General features: G+C 35.8%; 1 protein-coding gene across 1 annotated transcript; it reads left to right on the plus strand.

The window, feature by feature from the left end:
- The first annotated feature begins 479 nt into the window (after positions 1–479).
- On the plus strand, positions 480–14,236 carry retreg1 (reticulophagy regulator 1). The gene is made up of 9 exons (XM_067453584.1): positions 480–1,102; positions 1,813–1,919; positions 2,018–2,048; positions 8,319–8,439; positions 8,811–8,895; positions 9,209–9,331; positions 9,972–10,042; positions 10,168–10,291; positions 12,333–14,236. Exons 1-9 carry the CDS (start codon positions 873–875, stop codon positions 12,788–12,790), a joined length of 1,350 nt encoding a protein of 449 aa, XP_067309685.1. The 5' UTR covers positions 480–872; the 3' UTR covers positions 12,791–14,236.
- Positions 14,237–21,905: the final 7,669 nt, after the last annotated feature.

The following is a 21,905-nucleotide window of genomic DNA, read 5'->3' on the forward strand; positions in this document are numbered from 1 at the left end:
ACTTGTCTTTTACAGGCTATTTTATTATATTATTTTTATTTCCACTCTAAGTGGCTACTTCTGCTATTACAAAATGTACACTGCGCCCTAGTGGTTAAAGAGATATTGATCGCATTCATATTTTAGAATAAATAAAATCTTAGATGACCTAGATATTACCGAAATAGTTGCGCGGGTTTAACCCTTAACAGACATGTCAACAGCACGGTCACGCATAGGCCTACTTTTTTGGTAAATTATGGCAAACAGGTGTTTCTGTACTTCTTTTATATTTTGTCATATTTGTATTGTTTAGACTCCACGATATTAACTACAACATTATGGTTTGATTCTCTACCTAACTGATATAATGTTTGACCCTATTATTTGATGACCGATCAGCAACTTCATTCTTTGTGTGCAGTGTGCAAACTGATGCCCGTCCCTCCAAAGGCAGACAGGGGGTGGAGCAATAGAGCTGTCTCAGCTGCTTCTTTTGACTGGGTTTTTCTCACAAAGTAGAACAAAGTAGGCTAAGGCCGAAGATCAGTTAAAGGGATAAAGAATAATATATTTTAAAAGCTTTAGAATGATGGCTAATGATGAACTCGCATAAGAAGAAGAATACAAGAAAATATTGTAGCCTGTCACTTCCATGCAATGCGAATGAAATCAAGGAAAACATTAATTTGGCTTAAGGTCGAGCAATAAGCCGCATGCATTAGTAAACCTGGAGCAGGTGTAATTCACACAGCTGACTTAACGATGACGTAAGAGTTCCCAACAGCAACCCGGGGCTGCCTCTGAGTGACGTCAGCGACTAAACAACAACAAAATAAATATCAGCCGGCAGTGCGCGTGAGGAGCGTCGAGCGGGCTCGCGGTCGTTTGCTATGGCTGATGATCAGGGTGGATGCGGCAGCCCGGATGATGCTTCTGAGGTGCAGCCGCTGGGCGAGACTTCCTCCCGATCACTCAACTCAGGTGGAGGAGAGATGGCGGAGAAAGAGGAAGACCGACACCCTGCAGGCAATTATCCGCTGGGTCGTATATCAAAGCTGATTAACTGGAAAAGACCATTATGGACTTCCGCTTTCTTCCTAACTACAAATATAGCGTTCTGGTGAGACACATGACGCAGCGTATTCTTCTTTTCACATATTTTGATGACATCACTTGAATGCATGATTGCAAATATCACATACTCTCATCTAATCATGATTCTGGAGTTTAAATAAAGTGTTGCATTAAAAAATATAGGTCAGTCTTTATCGCTTTCCAGTGCACTACATTAAATCGAATTAAATCAGCAGGCCTAACAGTATTTTTGCTTAAGGCATTTTCCCTTGACCATTTCCTCTGTTGCAATGGACTTGGCTACAGATGTAGTGCTATATGTTGTGCACAGGATAGCTTAATTGTTTCCCATGCATAACTTGAGTAAATATTTGAAAAATATTTCTCATGCATTTTCCTGCACGTACAAAAGCTGTCAATGTCATTCATTGCATTACATTTAAAGAGATTTAGTTTGAATGTGGATAAATCGAGTATTTCGGTTAACATGACCGTAAATGTAGTAATCTGGTGTTCTTTAGGAATTAATGTCACCCTCAAAGCACATGATTTTACATAAGAGGTAACTTGTAAACAGAAATAACATGAGTGTAATTGTTTAATGTTCTCTAAGGTATGATGACAGATTTAGATAACCTCTCAGCATTTATCTTAAAAACAGGCACTACACACACAAACATGATAGTTAGATGACTGTTGACTATAATGCATGTGTTTATAGATAAGAAACCTGTTCCTGTTTTTTCTGTTCTGCAGGTTTGTTTCCCTCAGTCCCTGTCGAGTGTTCAGCCTTATCTCCGTGTGTGTAGCTCTCTTTGTGATAATTCAGCCCATGAGAGATGTGGCTCTCTCCAGATCAAGAGGTGTGGGTTTGTTTCATCCCATAATGCTCCATGTCATGTGTCTCTTTACTCATAAGAAGATATATTCGATCCCACTGATGTTCATTTTTCTCTTATAGGAGCTGCTCTATGGAAGAGTATGACAAGCAGGTACATTTAGAGCATGCACACATCTAATACACATAACGGTTCAAAAGTTTATGAATGTGTTTGAAAGAAGTCTCCTACACTCACTGCATGTATTTGGTCAAAAATACAGTACAAACTGAAATATTAATATTAACTGTTTTCTATTTTAATTTTACAATATAATTTAATAGTTTTATTCATTTAATAGCAAAGCTGAATTTGACTATCAATGTTGAAAATGGTTATATTTATTTTTTTGTGGAAACCATGATACACTTTTTATGTTTGTTTCTTCGATGAATAGAAAGTTAAAAAGAACAGACTTTGTGTTAAATAGAATAGATTTTTTTAACATTATAAATCAGTTTTGATCAATTTATAAGATAAGTATACATTTATTTATTTGTAAAATATTAACCCTAAACTTTTTGAACATTAGTGTAGTTTTTTATTATAATAATAAACCACCAACTTGTATATGAAATTGCACAAATTCACCAATCTGAATGGTTTTTAAACATCGGCTACAGTCCAACCTGTAACCACTAGAGGGTGTCCTATGCCTCTTATTGGCATTATTGATGACATACAGCAATCCATAAAGCCTGTCATGTGCTTAGAAATGTCAGTGAGATCCAGCCTGTCGTGCGATCAAGAGTCAAGACTAATTAAGAAATCTAACAAAGCACTCCTGACCTGCTCGAAACGCATCAACGCACGACACTGGTGACCTTTCTTCAGATGAGTTGGTTTGTGTCCAGGTCAAAAACAACCATTACATAATCAATATTTTCGTTAAATCTTTGCATATGAGAACATTGAAAAGTCAGCCTAAATTTGTTAAGTATTGGATTAGTGGAAGGCTTGATGAATTTATCCAATACTGCTTATCATTGGCCTTGGGCTTTCCATTATTTTAATCTGGGTTGCGCCATGCTGTACTTTGACCGGAGTTGCTCTGTCATTGTTTACATGCTTATGGTGGAAACAAATGCAATGGCACCATTGTGCTCCAGCGGGTGAGATGCCAGAGCAGTAATCATCAGTTAGGCAGGCCTCATTAAAGCCTTGAGTACTTGACCAACAGCTGCTGGATTGCCTCAGCTTGTTCATTTTTTTTCCGGCTGCTGTTGATGTCCGATTTCAACAGTTGTCTTCGCCGGGATCTTCTCTCTGAACTCTGCCACCCCCCCATAGCATTATGTTGTGCCCTACTTTATATAGTTCTGTAAGAACTGATATGATCAATAAGTCATGCCAAAATGGTTTTAAATTACTTTAACTCATCAAAATAAGTTAACAAATTCATTAAGTTAACTAGGCAAGATTTAAAAAAGTTGAAATGGCAGGCAAAAATTAAGAAATTGAAATACTGAAATTAAGTTGGATTACAGTGATGTATTTTTTTAATAGACGTTACATGACATTTAAAGCTGATTGTAGTTTCACATTAAGAGCTTTTAGAAATAACTGTTTATTTTGGATCACTTTTACTTGGGGCATGCTAGCTGGCAACATAGGATTCCATTCATTATGCTAAGCTAAGCTAGCGGCGACCCTGCCAAACTAAAACAACGCATGCACTGAGACAAAAAAATGCATTTGCCCACATATCTAAATGTAGGAAAGAAGTTGAATAAGACCTATTTCTAAAAACAGTGGAGTGTTCCTTTAAATGTGAATAAAAAGTTTAAAAAAATAAAAGTTTTAACACTTGCTTGAGAGAGCTTACTTTTTTAGTGTTCACAAAATAATATTCAACAACATATTTACTAGTGCTGTGTGATGACATGTTTGCCACATGGCGTCAGTCAACAACCAGATTTCCTGAAAAGATGAAACAAAAGATGTCATCTGATGAAATGTATTCACACCTCATTGATCTCTCTCTAGACGTCAGCTCTGGGTTTTGCTATATTTACACAGTGCAATAATTTGTTCTAATATTTGTCAACTTTCATGATGAAACGCTTTGTTTATCTGGATTGTGACGTGTATATACTCTAGTCTAGTGGGTTGTTTTGTCCTGTGGTAGCATGTCATGTTGTGAAACTTGAGTTTATGTTTCAGACTTATACGTGCCTGTGTGTGGCAAGTCGAGTAGAATGACACAGCCATTTGTGCGTCCAAGAGTGATGGTAATCCTTTCTTACATTTCCTCACCTCTTATTGGGAGGAATTTTGAGCGCCCCAACCAAGGAGCCAATCACATCACATAAATTGCAAAGGGTGTGGGTTGAGACTCAGCGGGCCATTGGAGGAAGGCTGAGGGATGGTTAGGTTACTGTTATTAGCTGTTCGCTGACCAACTGACCAGTCACGTTGCTTCCGTCACAGTCAAATGACCTAATAATAATAAGATAAATAAAGAAGTGATATAAATAAGAAGACAGTTACTGTCTGTATATACAGGGAAGACGGGGCAAGGTTTCACACTTTTTACTCCACTGAATATTTCTCTGGAAATGTTCATTTTTAAAAAGTCAATATACCATGAAGTCTTACAAAAAAGCTGTTGAACTTATCCACCATTATTTAGCAGGAAATGCTGTGGGGTAAGCTGGGCCGATGGAACCTGACATTAAACAGCATGTTATAGGCTTTTCAGCCAAACGTAAACCATAAAATAATTATGAAAAGATAAAATGTAAAAAAAAAAGATTGGCCATTAAATATTTTACTTAATAAATGGTATGATTTTATACCTTTTAAAAAACATGTAAATAATGAAAAAAGACAATAAATGAATGACAATTTGCCCTAAAACTGTCATTTTTGAGAATAATATAATACAATTTAAAACATGTAAATAATGGACAAAGGGTGACAACCTACCACAAACAGACATTTAAGAAAAATAAATATTTTATTAATAAATAAATACATTTTATTATTTTTTAAAACTCATTCCAATGGAAGTGTGACAACCTGCCCCATGTGTAGATTTGTGAATAACCATAGTCCTGAGAACTGTCTGAAGGTTTGCTTATAGTGTTTTTTTCATTTGCTTGATGATATTGAGGATGACATTGTTGAGATATACTGTAATAATTACATAATATGCAGTTCTGTATGTACAATATAATTAATTTATAAATAAATGTTTCTTCAGTAGTATAAGATTTTATAACAAGCATGAAACCCTAAATTAACAAATCAATGAGAAGAGCTTATAGATTTGTGTGACATCAGGAAGTATAGTTTTCCAGTAAAAATGCTACCCATGTACCTGTATAGAGATCATTTTTAGTTTTGTCAAACTAAAAATGTGTGTCATTCCAATTACTCTTCAGAGAGGGGCTCGTTCTGTGAAGAGGGGGTATTAAGGGGGTATTATATGGGGTGTTTGTATGTGAGCTGTCTGTCTGGTGGAATGCTATGTGACTATGTGGTATTTTTAGACCTTACTGGTTGAAATAGTGACGCTCGGGCCTTGATCAACATAAACACTAGCTCGTGTGGCTTCATGAGACGCTTCATTTGTGACTCCTGAACTCTGGAACGTATCACTGACACACTCACCTTCTGACTTACCTTCTGAAGGCTTTTCATGTTGAAACCTAGAGATCTTAAGATGACTGCTGAAGACCATGGATCAGCATTAAGGTAAAAGAAATGGTATTGAAGAAACTGGTACAAAGACAGAGCAGTTGTTAACTCTTTGAAAACTAAGCATTAATTTTATGTGAAATATATATATAATATACTATACAATTTTACTTTAAACATGTTATATTAATCAAGTGAAACTTTGATTAATATTCTTCTTTGAAGAATCTTGCTTTAATCACACGTGTCATGTTTTGGAAATGAGCTTCTGAATTATTATAAATGTCAGTCATCATGTATCAATGCTTCAGGGGCCTTGCGGTCTCCTTGGTGACTCTGCTTTGGAACATTTGCTATTGGGAATTTCATGTTGACTGGCACAAGGACTGTAAAGGTATTGGTACGTGCATGTATGCCACACAGCGATGGAAACTGTCAGTCATGTGTGATGAAGATGAAGTGGACAGAACCACAGACAGGCTAATAGCATTGTTAAAATACTGCAATTTGCAATGCCAGTGTTTCTGCTGCCCTTATTGTACAAATTAAGGGACACTGTGGGTTTTAACTGTCATTCCTCAGCTGTTTGTTTTGGGCTATTTTAGTACCCTGTCTCTAGGTCTGTTTGAGTGTCAGACAAGTAGCTTTCTGTGTTGTTTTAGCGATTAGCATGGGAGTCAGCTAGTCCAGCGGTTTGTTTCAGAATCTAGAATCAGCTGTTGTTGGTATTTGCAGAGATATTAGAGGCTTTACACATTATCTTTGTTTTTAAAAGATTTAAGACTTGCTTGAGACGGCAAATATTAACTTTTTGTGTTTTCACATTATATTAAGCAACATATATACCAGTAGCAGACATGTAGGATTTCAAATAGTATTAAAGGAATTGTTTACTTTAAAATGAAAATCCTGTCACCCTTTACTCACCCTCAAGTTGTTTCAAACCTGTATTAATTTCTTTCTTCAGCTGAACATAAGGGAAGATATTTTGAAGAATGTCAGTAACCAAACAGTTAACTGGAACCATTGACTACCATAGTATTTTATTTTCCCTACTATGGAAGTCAATGGCTCCAGTTAACTGTTTGGTTACTGACATTCTTCAAAAATCTTCCCTTGTGTTCAGCTGAAGAAAGAAATTCATACAGGTTTGAAACAATTTGAAGGTGAGTAAAGGATGACAGGATTTTCATTTTAAAGTGAACTATCACTTTAACTATCAAACACCACATGGCGTCAGTCAACAAACCAGATTTCCTGAAAGATGTAACATGAAATGCTATCGCACTTTTACAAGTATCATGTGAGAATTACACCCCATTGGTCTCCAGTCTCCAGCTTTGGTCTGGATTGGGCAAGCCTGAGCTGCACTTTCTCTGGCACTTTCGCTTGTATCTGCCACATGGTCGATGGTGAAATGCTAATGTGAGCTCTGTTGCCTCATAGTCACATGCACCCCATGCGCCCTGTTTAATAGGAAACCTCCGGTGGGGAAAATATGCCTCTGCAATGTTGGAGGTGACTGGTTTATGACCTTTTGGAGGAAATGCAGCTCTAGCTGATCTGTAGGAGGCTGCCTAATTGCTTGGGTTATGTGTAGCGTATTTTTGCTAACATTTGAGGTCGATCAGTTTGAAAAGTTGGACACGTTTGCCCACTCTAGGTGGCGTTGTTTGGTTTGTTTTGGTCATGGGAAATCTATGGGGCGTCAGCTGTGAGGGGACAAGAGTAAGGGCGCATAACCAGAGATAAAAGGCATTAACAGGCAGCCTGTTAATAGATGCTTATCTAGTGCCAAGAAATTCTCAGATGCCTCCTTCTAAAAGTCATACTTATTCATTGTAAGCCAAATGTTTGACCAAAGAAATATTTTACAGGTTGTTATTATTAGCTGCCCATGGTTTATTTTTTAAAGAATTAAAAACGTAATATTTAACTTAATATAAACTTTCCATATAGCGTCAGATGTGATTTATTTTAATCAAAGAGTCTTACTTTGATCCCAGCTGACTCAAAGACTTATAAAAAGTAATTTATGTGATTTAATGATATGTTTGTTAATGTCAGTCATGAGTTAAGGACCTATAAATCCATTAATATGTGATCATATATTTGTATAAAATCCGAATGGTTTCCTCAAATATGCAAAGCATTTCAATGTGCAATAATTCTCATAGATAAATCAGGTATTGTCATCTCATGAACCCATTGTAGTTAAAAGTGAGAAGAATCCTTTTGTGCATATCTGCAATCATCACTCAGACGGCGAACTATTTCACACATGCAGCGTTAACTCCATAAGCTTCAAACGTGCACATACTGTCGAGCTAATGTTATAGACTAACATTTGTTTATTAAAAACCTGATTTTGTAAAATCATTGACTGTGATGTAATCAGTCTAAAAACTGTAGCTTATTTATGTCACCTTTATATGTAGGCTAAATGTTATATCACACATTTTAATTTGATTTACATGACTAAGCCTCAAGAACTAAGGACTAAATTAATATTTTTTTAATTATTATTAACATTGAATCATTTCAAGCTTCCAAAGCATGGATTTAAACATATTATGTACTGGCATATCACATAGTTTCAGAGGTTTAGAGGAAATATGCATCATATTGCATTATAAGTGTTTTACAGATATGCAGTATGAATGAGTGAATGAATGTAGTTGTTTTTCAGAAATGATCAGATTTACTTCTGGTTCATCATTAATGATGTCTTTTTAATTGCAGCTGGGAGGTCATTGATTCTGTCCAGGAGGGCAAGTCTGCATCTCCATTCACAGACTTCTGGACAAGCCTCAAGCTGTTCATTGAGGAGACTTCCTGTTTTAAGCAGCAGAATCCTGGCAAGGTATGATGGATTTGAGTAGATGACGCATGACGTGTTCTTTTTTTACATCCACGTCACGATAAGGGTAACTATCTTGGGTATCAAGTCTCAGTTTCTTCTACATTTGCACAATTTTAATCACCATTTTGCCTTAAGTAGTTTATTTTTAAAGGATTTACAGTGGTCTTATAGTAATTCACATATTAATATTATCATATATTATTATTAAAATTCAATACCAATTTTTATATTCATTTATTATTTATAGTTTTAATTTTAATATAATTTAAGTTAAATGTATTGCATGTAGTATGGAGCTCATCACAGATTATATTAACTTTCCGAAGGTATTTAATATCATCTTTCCATTGTGAATTTGTGTGTGATTGCAGTTCTGTCTGCTGGTGTGCAGTATGTGTTCTTTTCTGGCAATACTTGGACGTTACATCCCAGGGGTTGTTATTTCATACATCTTAGGTAAGTGGTAAGTTAGAGCCTACATACAAACAAAAAAGATGATAATCAATAGTTTTTGTCTACGTTTTCATTTAAGTTCATGTAACATGCTACTTATATCGAGGGACAGCAGACCCTCTCCTGGCCTTACCTCCAGCACACCGAGGACATCCAACAGTCCGTTTGTCATGTGATAGTGGATTCCTAGTAATGTAACCAGGACGACATTCTCACTCAGTCTCTGGTTTCTCTTTCTTCCTAGCAGTCAGCAGGTTCACAACACACTGGTGAGTGTGACACCCACATTAATAGTTTGTGCATCTGTTTACTGCAGTGCTGGGCATTTTTCTCTGGCCTTTGGTGTCGTCACATGAGTTTGGGATGTGGTTGGAACCAGTTCTGCAGAAACTGGACTTTGGAGTGGGCGAGTTTCTTCAGAAAATCAAGGAGAATCATGGTGAGTCTCAAATACATTCACATGCAAAATGTCCTTACAAATTTTTTTTTTTAAATTTGATATTATTTCCAGTGTAGTTCATCACCAGCAGCATATTCTTCCTCACAGCCATCTTAACTAGACTCCTTTGTTTTACTACAAAAGCCATAGCTCTGCTCCAATACCTTCATAACCATCATGGAAACTCTTATTAAAATTAAGTTATTCAAAATAATTGAATTATTGTTAATTTAAATAAGCTGGGAAAAAAATAGATTAGATTAAAAAAATTGTAAATGTTGCCTAAAGTACTAATATTAAGAAGCCTAAAAATGAAATTCATATAAATTACAGCAAAATATTTACCAAAAACTCAAAATATGAAAAAATATTTATAAATGCTATACTAGTATTTAAATAATGCAAATATAACACGGCATGGAAACTCATAAATAACTGATTTGGAGCATCTCCATGCATTTAGTTTTTCAACTACACTGAAGTATTTTTATTGATTCCTTTCCATTTTAAATGAAATATTTAATTCATATATGTATACACAGACACACAACACACATTTTATGTTAGATGTGATTGATTTGACAGCAATAATTTGAAGTCATTCCTGAATTGCATTCTCCATATTCCTTCCCTGCTCCAGAGAAGAGGATACTCCAGTCACAAGCTGAGAGAGAGAGCATTGAAGCAGATCTATCTGCACTTTTCCCCAAGGTCAGTGCCCAAGGTCACACCCACGCTTCTCATGTGCCACTGGGTGTCATGAGATGCCAATAATATAATACACATATGTCCATTTCCTGTCTGTGTGAGAGCTGATATTGAGAGATCTATTACAGATGGACTCCACTGTGTGCAAAGAGTTGTCTATATCAGACACCGAGGTCTCTGAAGTAACGTGGACAGACAATGGCACCTTCAACCTTTCGGAGGGAAACACACCACAGACTGAGAACTCTGAAGGTAAGCTTCTCATCCTTCACAGAAATGTATGAATAGGAAGTACGTTAAGTGTGTGGATGATTTGGCAGATCAAATGACAGCATTGGCATCATTCAACTTGAACAGAAACTTTATTTATTTATTTAACAGATGATAACAGATAAATCATACTGTACATAAGAGAGAAATATCTTTACACATTTAATTCTAGTATATTCTACCATATTATATTACTGGTCAGTAAGATGTTTTTTAAAGTAATACGTTTATTTAGCAAGAACGCGTTAAATTGACCCAAAGTGACCATATAGTTACTATATATATATATATAATCTAATCTAAATCTGATCTGATATATATATATATATATATATATATATATATATATATATATATATATATATATATATATATAATTTTTTTCAATTTTTTTTTTTATAGCAGCACAAGTATTTTCAACATTAATAATAATGTTAAACGTTTCTTGGGCATCAAATCATCATTTCAGAATGATTTCTGAAGAATCATGTGACACTGAAGACTTGAGAAATGATGCTTTTCCATCACAGGAATAAAATGTATTGCATTATATTTTCAAATAAAAATTAAACAGTTCAAATAAATTCAGCCTTGGTGAGCAAAAGAGACTTCTTTCAACAACAAAAAAAATCTGTATTACATCAAACTTTTGAATCCTATATATGAACATAAATTATATATTTTTTTATTAGTAGTAAAATATATGCCAGGCCTCTATATTAGAAAGTCCTTCTTCATTTATTAAAGCTGGTCTTTAGATATTGTACGGTTCTAGAGCAATATATTTCATCACCGCACAAAATAAAAAGAAGAAAAGCACGTAAACATTTGAAATACATGTTAAAATCACTGCAGCATTATGTTTACTTTACCTACAAAAAGATGCTGTACAATATTCACTTTTTCCGCTCATTTCCATGTGGAATAAAATTATGTCCTTTATTTTAAAACAAAATACAAGACAGAAAACCATTTAAACTATAATGTTCATCTATACAAGTATATCTTCCTATTTTTAAACAGATTTAAAAATAGTTAGGATATTATTTTCTTATTATTAAATTAAATGTGCATTATTATACCAAGCATATGACATTTTATTTACAGCATACAATCATGTTATTGAGCATGTGAGCAGGTTCCCTGGAGTGCAGGATCACAAAACTCACTCCTCCACCGTGAATAAATCATTATCCGAATGCACGAGTTATATCACTGAGGTGGCATGGACATTTCTTTTTACGGACTTCCACGTGAGAAACAATTACACAGCAAAAAACCCAGTGTTTAATTAACACTCCTCTGAGTTTGAGTCCACACCAAGTGGCAACCTCCCACGATCTCTCTTGAAGCCAATACGGAAGTAATGCAAACTGAAATTCCTCGACACTACGTCCATATTTTTTTACAGTCTATGGTCCACACTCAAGAGTGTTAAAAGTAACACTGAAACAGTTCAAGTTAATAAGATAATTTTAATGTGGTTAATTGAGTGATGATTGACTATTAGTGATGAACACCTGATGTTAACAAGCAGAATAATTTAAGTCACAATTTTAGGTCACCATTATGGTGATTGATGTTTGCTTTAGTTTTAGTTTGACCCTTGTTTTTTTTTTAATGAGATTGTGTATGACTGCTGTAATGACGTTATTGCAGCCAGACAAACCAAGATAAAATTAGAAAGAAACGGGTGTTTCCTTCAGTAAATCTACTTTTTAACAGCAGGTGTTCATCACTAATGGTCAATCATCACTCAGTCACTTAATTATTATACTTCGGTAACTTTAACACTGCTTTAGTGTAACTTTTTAACACACTGGAGTTTGGACTTAAATAATCTCTGAGGTGAGTTAATTTAACATTAAGGTTTTTACTGTGTACCATCCGAATAAGGCTTATAAGGTTTTCGAGACATTTAATATTAGATATTAGACAAATTATGTTCCAGTTGAATACAATTTTCAAGTATAGTTTTTAAAATGTGTTTTCTATATTATTTTTTTTGATGCATCTCATATAGACTCAGACCCGCGAAGTGACGAGGAAGTCTTTACCGGTGGACTCCCAGAGTTTCCCTCCCTGGACAATGGCTTGGTGACGAATGGAGAGGATGATGAAGACCTGAGCATTGGGATGCCCACCCCTCCGGCCCATCAGAGCAGGATTAGGTCCACGCAGCCAGAGGAAGAACCTGCGGTCCAGGCCCTGGAGATTGTGCAGAGGCTGGCCGGAGACGTTATTTCGGCAGCCGTCACCGCGGCCATGCAGGAACGCCTGGAGGCGGCGATCGCACCTGCGCTGGTCCAGGCCCTGGATGAGGAATCAGACAGTGAGGCGGAGGACTTTGAGTTGTTGGACCAATCAGAGCTGGAACAGCTGGAAGGTGAGCTGGGGCTGGACCGGGCAAGCCACGCAGATCCGTCGAAACCTAGCAAACCTTCTTCAGGTTTACTGTCCAAACTACTGGGGCGCCACTGATCTTATTCAGAGGGGCGTCCGCTTCCCTCTGTGATGGGATGTGGGTGGGAGGATAAACGTCGGGTTTACAGGGCAAGGTCCAGAGTGATGAAGGTATTCCATTGTTTCACTTTGCTGGTGTGATTCAGTTGTTTTGCTATTAAAGTCAATCTTTGGAAGGGAGGTTAGTTGTGTATTTCAAGGGGAATGTGATAGTGGCTGGTTTCGGCGAAGCTCCATCCCAGTGGGTCATTGGAGGAAATTTCACAATGTTTCCTGTCAACCTCCAACATGGACCAGAGTAGTTTAGCTGTTAAAGGGCTGGTTAATGCAGGATGCTCCTTTTTTTTTGCTGCCAAATATTTTTTTCTCTATTCAACTTATAATTTCTCCTAAAAAAAGAAAAGAAAAAGCTTAATGGCCAGAAAGAAAGGGCCTCCCACTAACTGACAATCAGGATAGCAACAGAAACACACTGTAGTGAAGTGTGGTAAATATGTATTTTTATTTGAAACATTTTATTTTATGTTTTTTTATTTTTTTTATGAAGGATTTTTTAAAAGCCGGTGGTCTTGGTGTAATACTCTGCATGTTTGCTTCAATTTGCACCTTCTTTTAGAGTGAACCAACTAGGCACTAGAGCACATAGGCACCAAAGTTGAACAGATTATGTTTTATATTCTTATAAATATTCATCCAATAGTGCTTAAAGTGATGGTTTACCCAAAACAATCATTATTCTGTCACAAGTGGCGTTTAATGTTGTTTTCAACCCCATTGACTTTCATTTTAAAGCTGGAATCAATTCAAAATAGGTTTGGAATGACATGAGAGTGAGTAAATAATGATAATTGTTGGGTGAGCGATCTCTTTTAATATACACAAAGAACCTTAACATTCATTTTCAGATAAAAGTAACATGTGAAATGTATTTAATCCCTAAGAACAATGTAGAGCAAAGACAACTGCACTTTTAGTCAATCATATAAATCAAAATGTCTCTTTGGGGATCATCGTTTGCTTTCTGCGAGAATGAAAGTTGTCTTTTATCAATTTACTCATTATTCATAAATGCCTTTTCATCAATGTAAGTACAGAGGGACATATAACCAAGACTGTTTCTGTTCACAGTGTGGTGCTTGGTGTGTATCTAAATTTAGTGTTTCTAACAAACTACTGATGTATTATAATTTTGTTTTGAGATGTATCAACCGCTATCTATAATAATGTAGCTGAATATGAATTTCTGCCACTCACTATGACTGCTATTCAAAAATGATTCTAATCAGGTGTCCGTTTGATCATTTCTTTTATTTAAATATATTATTTATTCCTATATATATCTCCTATTAGATAGCTGCCACGCACATATGATCGACTTATATGCCTGTGCAAGTTTGTCTGTCAAAGCAGAAGAGAATAAGCATAAACAATCTCAAGAATGTAATTAAAAACATGTGATTCAAAGATGGTGTTTTCTCTTTTTTTCTGAATGAGGTGGAGTGAAAAATATCTAAAGGGACTTTTTTTCTAAAGGGGGTCAAAACAACATATACAATGAGGTTCAAACTTCAATTCACAATCTCACAACTAGATGCCGCTAAAATCACACTGTACCTTTAAACAAGGAAATAAATATAAAAGTTTTTAGTGCTGCTGTCATTAAAAACCAAAGTAGAATCTACTTAATATTAAGACATTAATTACAGAAAAAGCTGATATTTTTATGTTGTTATGCTAATACATATATACATACACTTTTGGGAGGTGGGTAATATATTAAAATAAATGTTTTATTATATATTGTACTAAATTTTATTGTTATATAATAAAACGTACTAATATAAAATATTATTATATTAATAACAATAATAAACACTTGTGATCTCATACTTTTGTACGTCAATGTATGTAATTGTCACCAAATGCATTGGTATTTTCACAGTTTGTAGATTTGCCAGGGAAAGGGGACGCACAGTCCTCCTCATAAATCTGACACCAGGTGATTTACTCATACTCCACCTGTAAAGCGCGCCATCCATACATCACCAAAATAAACTTTTCCTTAAGTCAGCAGAACAAAGTAAAGTCATGTTTCAAAGTGTATGATTAATGCTTGGTAACATCACTATGGGATTTAATAATGAGCTGTATATACACGAACAGCACACAATTAAAGCATTTTATAATTAAAGCAGATAAAAAGAACAACACCGTGTCTTCAACTGCAATAAACAAACAGTTTCTGAGTGGATGCAATATGAGTGACTGTATAGGTTAAAGCTAAACACACTGAAACGATTAAAAAGAGCCTCTTCCATAATTCTGCTTCTGGTGGTCCTTTAAAGGTTCAGGCCCAGCAGGAGATGTTTTACGACCACTGCATTTCTTTATGAAGTGAGTGGCTTAATGTGGTGTTATTTGTGTCTTGGGGCCAAAATAAAAATCAAACGAAAAAGTTGCTACTTTGCCTCTCGCATTAATTTAAGGCAGCAATATGCTATTTTCACCAAATCTAAATAGCAACTATTCTATTTACACTCAGTGAAAATATTTTTTTTTCCTTCTTAGCGATAGGCCTAGATGAAATTTACACTAAGTGTGAATAGCTGTAGATGCTATTTACTAAGTGAAAACAGTGATATATTCTATTTACACCATGTAAAGGTAGTTTTTTTTTTTTGCAATATGTGTAAATAGTAATTACATATAATTATACTTTATTTTGACAGATTCATATCATTTGCTTATCAGTATTGTTGTACATCAACAGGATCCAAATGAATAGAGTGTAAATTATATATTTATTAAAATGATTAAAAGGGATAATAAAAGCCCTACCACACCTACTCCTAACCCAACTCAATAAATAATTGTATTAGTATTAAACATTTTGTTATGCACTTTATTTCCACTTTTAGAACATTTTCTTATTTTTTATTGAAAGTGAATGCCTTTCCGATGTGATATGTGATGGAAAAAGGGAGAACAGCGAGTTCGGCAAAAGGTGGATTCGAACCCGGGTCGATGGCGTCAACCTAGATCCTTAAGCCTTTACGCTTTACTGTCTGACATTGAAATATCTGCATTTTTTTAAAATCTTGTTTTTCCCAAACAGGCAGTGTTAGGCGGAGCTAGTGCGAATAACACTTGCCAATAAGACACGCTATTTGCAATTGGTGTAAATAGACAGTCCATTAAGGGAAAATGAATATGCTTCATATAAAGAGAAAAATAACAAAAGATTGACTGCACAGACAGACCTATTGTACTTTACTTATCACAATATCTATATCAATACATATAGCCATGTAAACAGATTATTTGAATCAGACATCTTTCAGTGTTTTATACACTGACCAACCAAACAAATCTCAGTTTGGATTAAATAGGAAATAAAATGCTTAATGATTTGATCATTGCAGTGATTATTGTTTCTAGCATGTTATGTTTGGCAACAGTTCTTCTAACTCCAACTGATGGAGTGGGTTGCTTTTCATTTTGGAAACAATGTAGGAAGATTGTCTGTCTATCACCAGACCAAGCTCAATATAAAGGACAACTCCGGTGAGAAATGACCCATGGGGTAATTAACAGATGGTTACCGAGTAGATCGTTCTCTGGGATGCGTTTTCATGAAAATCGAATGTAAAGAGTTTTATCTCTAAAAACAGATTAGCTTATAACACTTGTCTATGGAGCACAGCGTAGTAAAAATAAATCGCTAGTTAATACCACTAACACGGCTCAAAATAGCCTCACACTAACACGGCAGCATAATGAGGGTCCCTACATGCACTCTCAGAAAAAAAGGTACAGTGGAGGTACAATTTTGTTCCTTGGAGAACAAAATGTATAACTGTACCTTTTAAGGTACACAATTGGTCCTTATAGGGTACAAATACACCATTGTTTTCCTCAGTTCGGTCCTAGAGAGCTGCTGTCCTGCAGAGTTTGGTTCCAACCCTGAAACACCCCTATAGAAGCTCTTATTGAGAATAAACAGGTTTAGCTTTTGATGTATTATTGAAAAGGTTTGGTCACCATTATGGTGATCAGCGTTGACTTTAGTTGGGCAGTTTGACTTTTTAGAGTTTGTTACATTGTTCAGAACAAAGAAACCAAAACTAAACTAAACTCTACTCATCCCTAAACTCATCACTAAATAAAAATATAAAAAGAATAATGTTCACTTTCTTGCCACAGACATATATTTTGAGTTTTGAAAGCTTTTTTTAGGCCCTTTCACACTGGTCGCGACTTTGATACGCAATGGTTTTATTTTTTGATCAACTGTTTGTGTAATGAGTGCTTCCCCACCGAACGTGTCCCGTGTCGTGTTCGTGTCGCGGCTGATGTGAATGGTTTTGACACAGAATATTCGCTTATTCGCTTCGCTTTTCCATTAGACACACAGCTATCAAGAATCAGCACATGAATCTCAACAATGGCGAGAAAATTAATGCTGCAATGCATGCTGGGAGCCATGAGTTTTATACTGTGGTGGCTTAGTAGGGTTGGAGCTAAACTCTGGAGGACATCAGTTCTCTAGGACTGAACTTACCTCTGACTTAGAAGTACAAAAATGTACCCTTAAGTGTACCACCCCAGTGACGGCCACTAGTACCTTAAAAGGTACAATTTAGTACTCTTTATTTGACAGTGTGCAAACCGAAGCATTGCGAACTTTGTAAGTGTACAAATATACTTTATAAAGACAGTAAATTACGCTTTTACAGACAGCAGCCATCTTGGAAAACAGTCTCGACGAGTCGAGCCACGAACACTAGTCAGCAGGATCCAATGATATTTCCACAAGTGGTTTACAATATGAAATTATACAAGAAACATTTAGTTGTGTCGTTTCTGGCATGTAAATTATATGGTAACATACATATAATTTATTTTTTTCTTCATGAAAACAAGCCTAAAGGTCTTTAGTTTTCCATAAAATGCTGTTTACAAATCGAGTTGCTGGTTTGGGAAATATTATAGTTATTTTACACGAGACAACATCTCATTCAGAGACTATAGACATGTTTTCAACATGTGAAATTTTGCTTTTTTTAATAAATGGCCTTTGGTTTGATATTATACTATCTAATGTAATGGCATTTGTGCATTTTTAGTGACTTGAGTAGCTAAAACAGCTATTTTGGGAGCCATTGTATGTGTGGAGGGAAAGGAATAGCCCTCAAATGGTTGTTACTTGGGAAAACTGGCCTGTCTCGAGTCTTGTAAAACTATACAGAGACAAGCAGGTGAACTGTGAAAAAAGGAAATAAAAAAACAGAACTCCTCAGAGATTTATCACCTTGACCTTCCTTGCTCGTCCTGTCAGAAAAACACTTATTTCACTTAAGCTTGTGAAATATGGCTGGTAGATGATTTGATGTTCAGCATTTTCTTTAGGTAATGTATATATTCATTCAAACAAAATACCTTCAGCAAAGGGCAAGGTTTTTAGTTTTTTAGTTTTTTTTACTTCTAAGTGATTTTAAAGTCTTCTCTGGCGCCAGGTGTTCTGAAATTTCTGAGCGAACGTCACATTCTTCTACATGTGGTATGTTGAAATTATGAGGCCGTATCGTGTTTGTGTGCTCAGCTGCTTCCAGGTTGGATTGCAGGTTTACGTGCTATGTAAAACACCTGTTTGCAGCAAGCCTGAAGTTTAATTATATATGTGTAACTGGACGTGCTGATCCGGCTGTCCCATCGTCATGATGAATGGATCTTAGTGGACACCATTAAACATTCAATCGCATACAGTATATCATATACATACAGACAGAGTTGTCATTTCTAAATCAAAAGCAGCCACATGTATTAGCTTCAACTTTACAGCTCTGAAAAAAATGAAGAGTTCACTTAACATTGATTTCTCAATGTTAAGTGGTTTCTTAATTTTTTCCAGAGCTGTAAATTTTTGCTGTATTTAGTTGGAAGGAATCGCCTGCAATTATATTTAACAGATCATTATTCTGATCTATGATGTTCTGGTCATAAAAAAACAGTAATCTCTGATATTTTATAGCATTCTTTAACCTTCTGGCCTTCAGTTGCCATTGTTTTTTAAGACAGTGGTCGACACTTCTGCTTTTCCTGAGGAATCCTCTGAGTGTGAAGAAATTTCCAGATCACACCTTCAGAAGCGGCTGACAGGAACCCGCTTGTTTTTAACAGCAATGGTCTGGTTTTTAATAGCTTACACAGTTTTAGCTCAAGTTTACATATTTTTTTACTTCAGACTTTAGACTTAATAAGGAAGATGATGCAGGTTTTTTAACAATATTGTATACAGGTTTCCATATAAAAACAAATGCTAAAAAAATGTAGGCTATGTGTGTTCAGAGGAAATTCTTCTTAACTCACCCATACTTATTTTTGCATATCTTTAAAAATAGTGTCAAAGTTGTATGGTGACAAAAATTACAAATGTGATAAATTATTTGTCTTAAAGGGGCGGTTGCATGCGATTTCATTGTTTAACTTTAGTTAGTGGTTAATGTCGCTGCTTGAGCATAAACAGTATCTGCAAAGTTACAGCGCTGAAAGTTCAATGCAAACGGAGATATTGTCTTTTAAAGTTACGGCAGTTTATTGCCTACAAAAACGGCCGGTTTGGACTACAACGAGCTTCTTCCTGGGTTGGTGACATCATAAACCCTTGCTAGTCTCCGCAGATGTGACTTCTGCCCGTAATGGGAAGGGGCGTGGCGTTTCCATGACAACCTGTGCTTGGCTCTTCAGCCAATAAAAATACAGGAAACTACATTTGGCCATCTAACCAATCTAAGACCATTGTGTTTTTCGGAGGGATGGGCTTCAGAGAAGCAGGAAGCAAACGAGCCGTTCAAAGGACAGTGGAGACAGCGGTGTGGAATAAAGGGAGAATAGAAGAAAAATACGGCGTTTAAAAAAAAAAGAAAGAAGAAGTATTAAGACATGTTATACTGCGCGCGATAAACAAAACCAAGCCTAGAAAAAAATCACGGAACCACTGCTTTAAATAATCAATTCTCATTGAAATGCACAATAAAACAAAACAAAACAAAACAAAACAAATAAAAACAATACATGATCCACAAAATGTATTTTTGTTGTTGTAACATGTAGTCAGGTTACCCTTATGAAAAATAAGTTTATTCAAGTGTTTTTAAACAAAAAAAAAAGAAAGTATACTTTCAGTCTACTTTTAATTTACTTCTCAGAAATATACTTAAAATTGCACTTAAGTATATGAACTGCAACAGGTTCAACCCGGCGCTCTGGTGGAGTTAAGTAATAGGTGCTCTTGGGAAAGGGAAAAGTCCAATGACAAAAAGGCAGGTCCAAGGCACTCAGTCAGATGTAAACAAAGGATAAGGAAACTGTTTAAAACCCTTTGTTAGGTATGGCTTAAGTCATTTTAAAATACAAGAGCCAACATGTTTCGACCCACAATGGTCTTCATCAGGGCAAAGCAACACAATGAATGAGAAGGATAACAATTTATAAGTTAAACCCCACCCATAAGCCAATCAGTGAATCAATTCATGATTCGGCTCGTGTGTCAAACTGCTGAAATCATGTGACATTAGCATTTCAAATAATGAATCGATACGCTGATTCATAACGTTTGAAATTGGCCATCTGTAACGGAGGCCAGCTAGTAGTAGTTGCTGTGCGAGTAAACCTCACTCCTCTGACCTCAGGAGACGCTCTAGCGACTGACGCTAGAGGTTGCAGCCTTTAGCCTCCTTGTTAGAGTGTCCGACTCCCATGCCGGCGGACCCGGGGTCGAGTCCTGGTCTGAACAGTAGAGGTTACACATGACTATATGTCTTTATTTCGTTTTTTTTGTGCACAAAAACTATTCTCATCTCTTCATAAAGGTATTGTAGAGCCGCTGTAGTGAGATGGGCTTTGTAACGACGTCTTTAGTGCCTTTATGGGTCTTGAGAGAGGAAATTACATTGGTGTCAATGAAGGCCTTTCTGAGCCATCAGATTTCGACAAAATTATCTTAATTTGTGTTCCGAAGATAAACGAAAGTCTTACGGGTGTCGAACGACATTAGGGTAAGTAATTATTGACAGAATTTTAATTTTTTGGTGAACGAACCCATCAAGTATACTTCATAAAAATGACTTTTTTCTTAAGGGTAGTCATATTCAATAATATTTTTACCCAGAGAAAAATTTATTTGGATGTTAGCACATAAAAGATGAACTGATTTAGGTGAGATTATCTGCATTAACTGGTTATGTTTAAATGGCAGAATGTGTAAAAAAGTTGTTTCTGTCTGTGGTACGTGACATTCATCAATCAGTAAAGAGGTATATCTTTGATTATTTCTGCATCCCTCCGGCTCCTTCTTCCAAGCTGGATCTTGCTTTTTTTTCTCCCTAATTACAGGACTCTCATTGGTCAATGAGCTGATTCTGCAAGAGCCAATCGCAATAAGCCTAACAGCAAGCTCCTGACATATGACATGCCTTTTTGTCCTTATGGAGCTCCTTAAAAACGTTGCCCTCCGCCACAGCAGCTCAGAGGGTTGGAAGGGGAGTGTGTGAAGAGTTCAGTACGCCCCTTCAGAGCCCACCAGCTTATGAGTATCTTCAAACATCTCTGCTGGAACAGGTAAGGGCTTTTGACAAGTTCCTTTATTCCCTCATAGTCGGCTGACAGTGAAAGTTTCCAAAATACTCTTATTAAATGAATGTACAGACGAGTTAAGATCACTGATATGATATTTGACTGGGTAAGGGATGTTTTGATGGAGCATCTCATATGTATTGTCATAGCTGTTATTCAAAATAAAAAATATAAAGATTTAATTTTGTAATTGTTTTACAATCTAAAAACAACACAATTTGGGATTAAATAAAAGGAATAAATAGTAATATTCAAAAAGAGACTTGCTGGGAAAGCCAAATAATTACTAAGAAGTAAGAATTTGTTGACAATTATATGACAAAAATGTACTTTACTGTAAAATGTAAAACATTTATCTAATATGAAAAGTTGTTATTTTTTCACTTAATTGTCAAACAAAATCTAACTTTTCAGATAAGTACTTTGGCATTTTACTTTACATACACATTTCTACAGGAACAGTGGATTGCAGTCTGTCCATTAAATGGATACAAAAGTC

The sequence above is a fragment of the Pseudorasbora parva genome, chromosome 9 (assembly GCF_024679245.1).
Source record: "Pseudorasbora parva isolate DD20220531a chromosome 9, ASM2467924v1, whole genome shotgun sequence".
NCBI lineage: Eukaryota > Metazoa > Chordata > Actinopteri > Cypriniformes > Gobionidae > Pseudorasbora > Pseudorasbora parva.

Excerpts from the sequence above, each read along its gene's own strand:
- retreg1 (XM_067453584.1), top strand. The coding sequence starts at position 873 with ATGGCTGATGATCAGGGTGGATGCGGCAGCCCGGATGATGCTTCTGAG. Across the intron at positions 1,103-1,812 it reads ACTACAAATATAGCGTTCTG|GTTTGTTTCCCTCAGTCCCT; the intron begins GTGAGACACATG and ends TCTGTTCTGCAG. Across the intron at positions 10,292-12,332 it reads ACAGACTGAGAACTCTGAAG|ACTCAGACCCGCGAAGTGAC; the intron begins GTAAGCTTCTCA and ends CATCTCATATAG.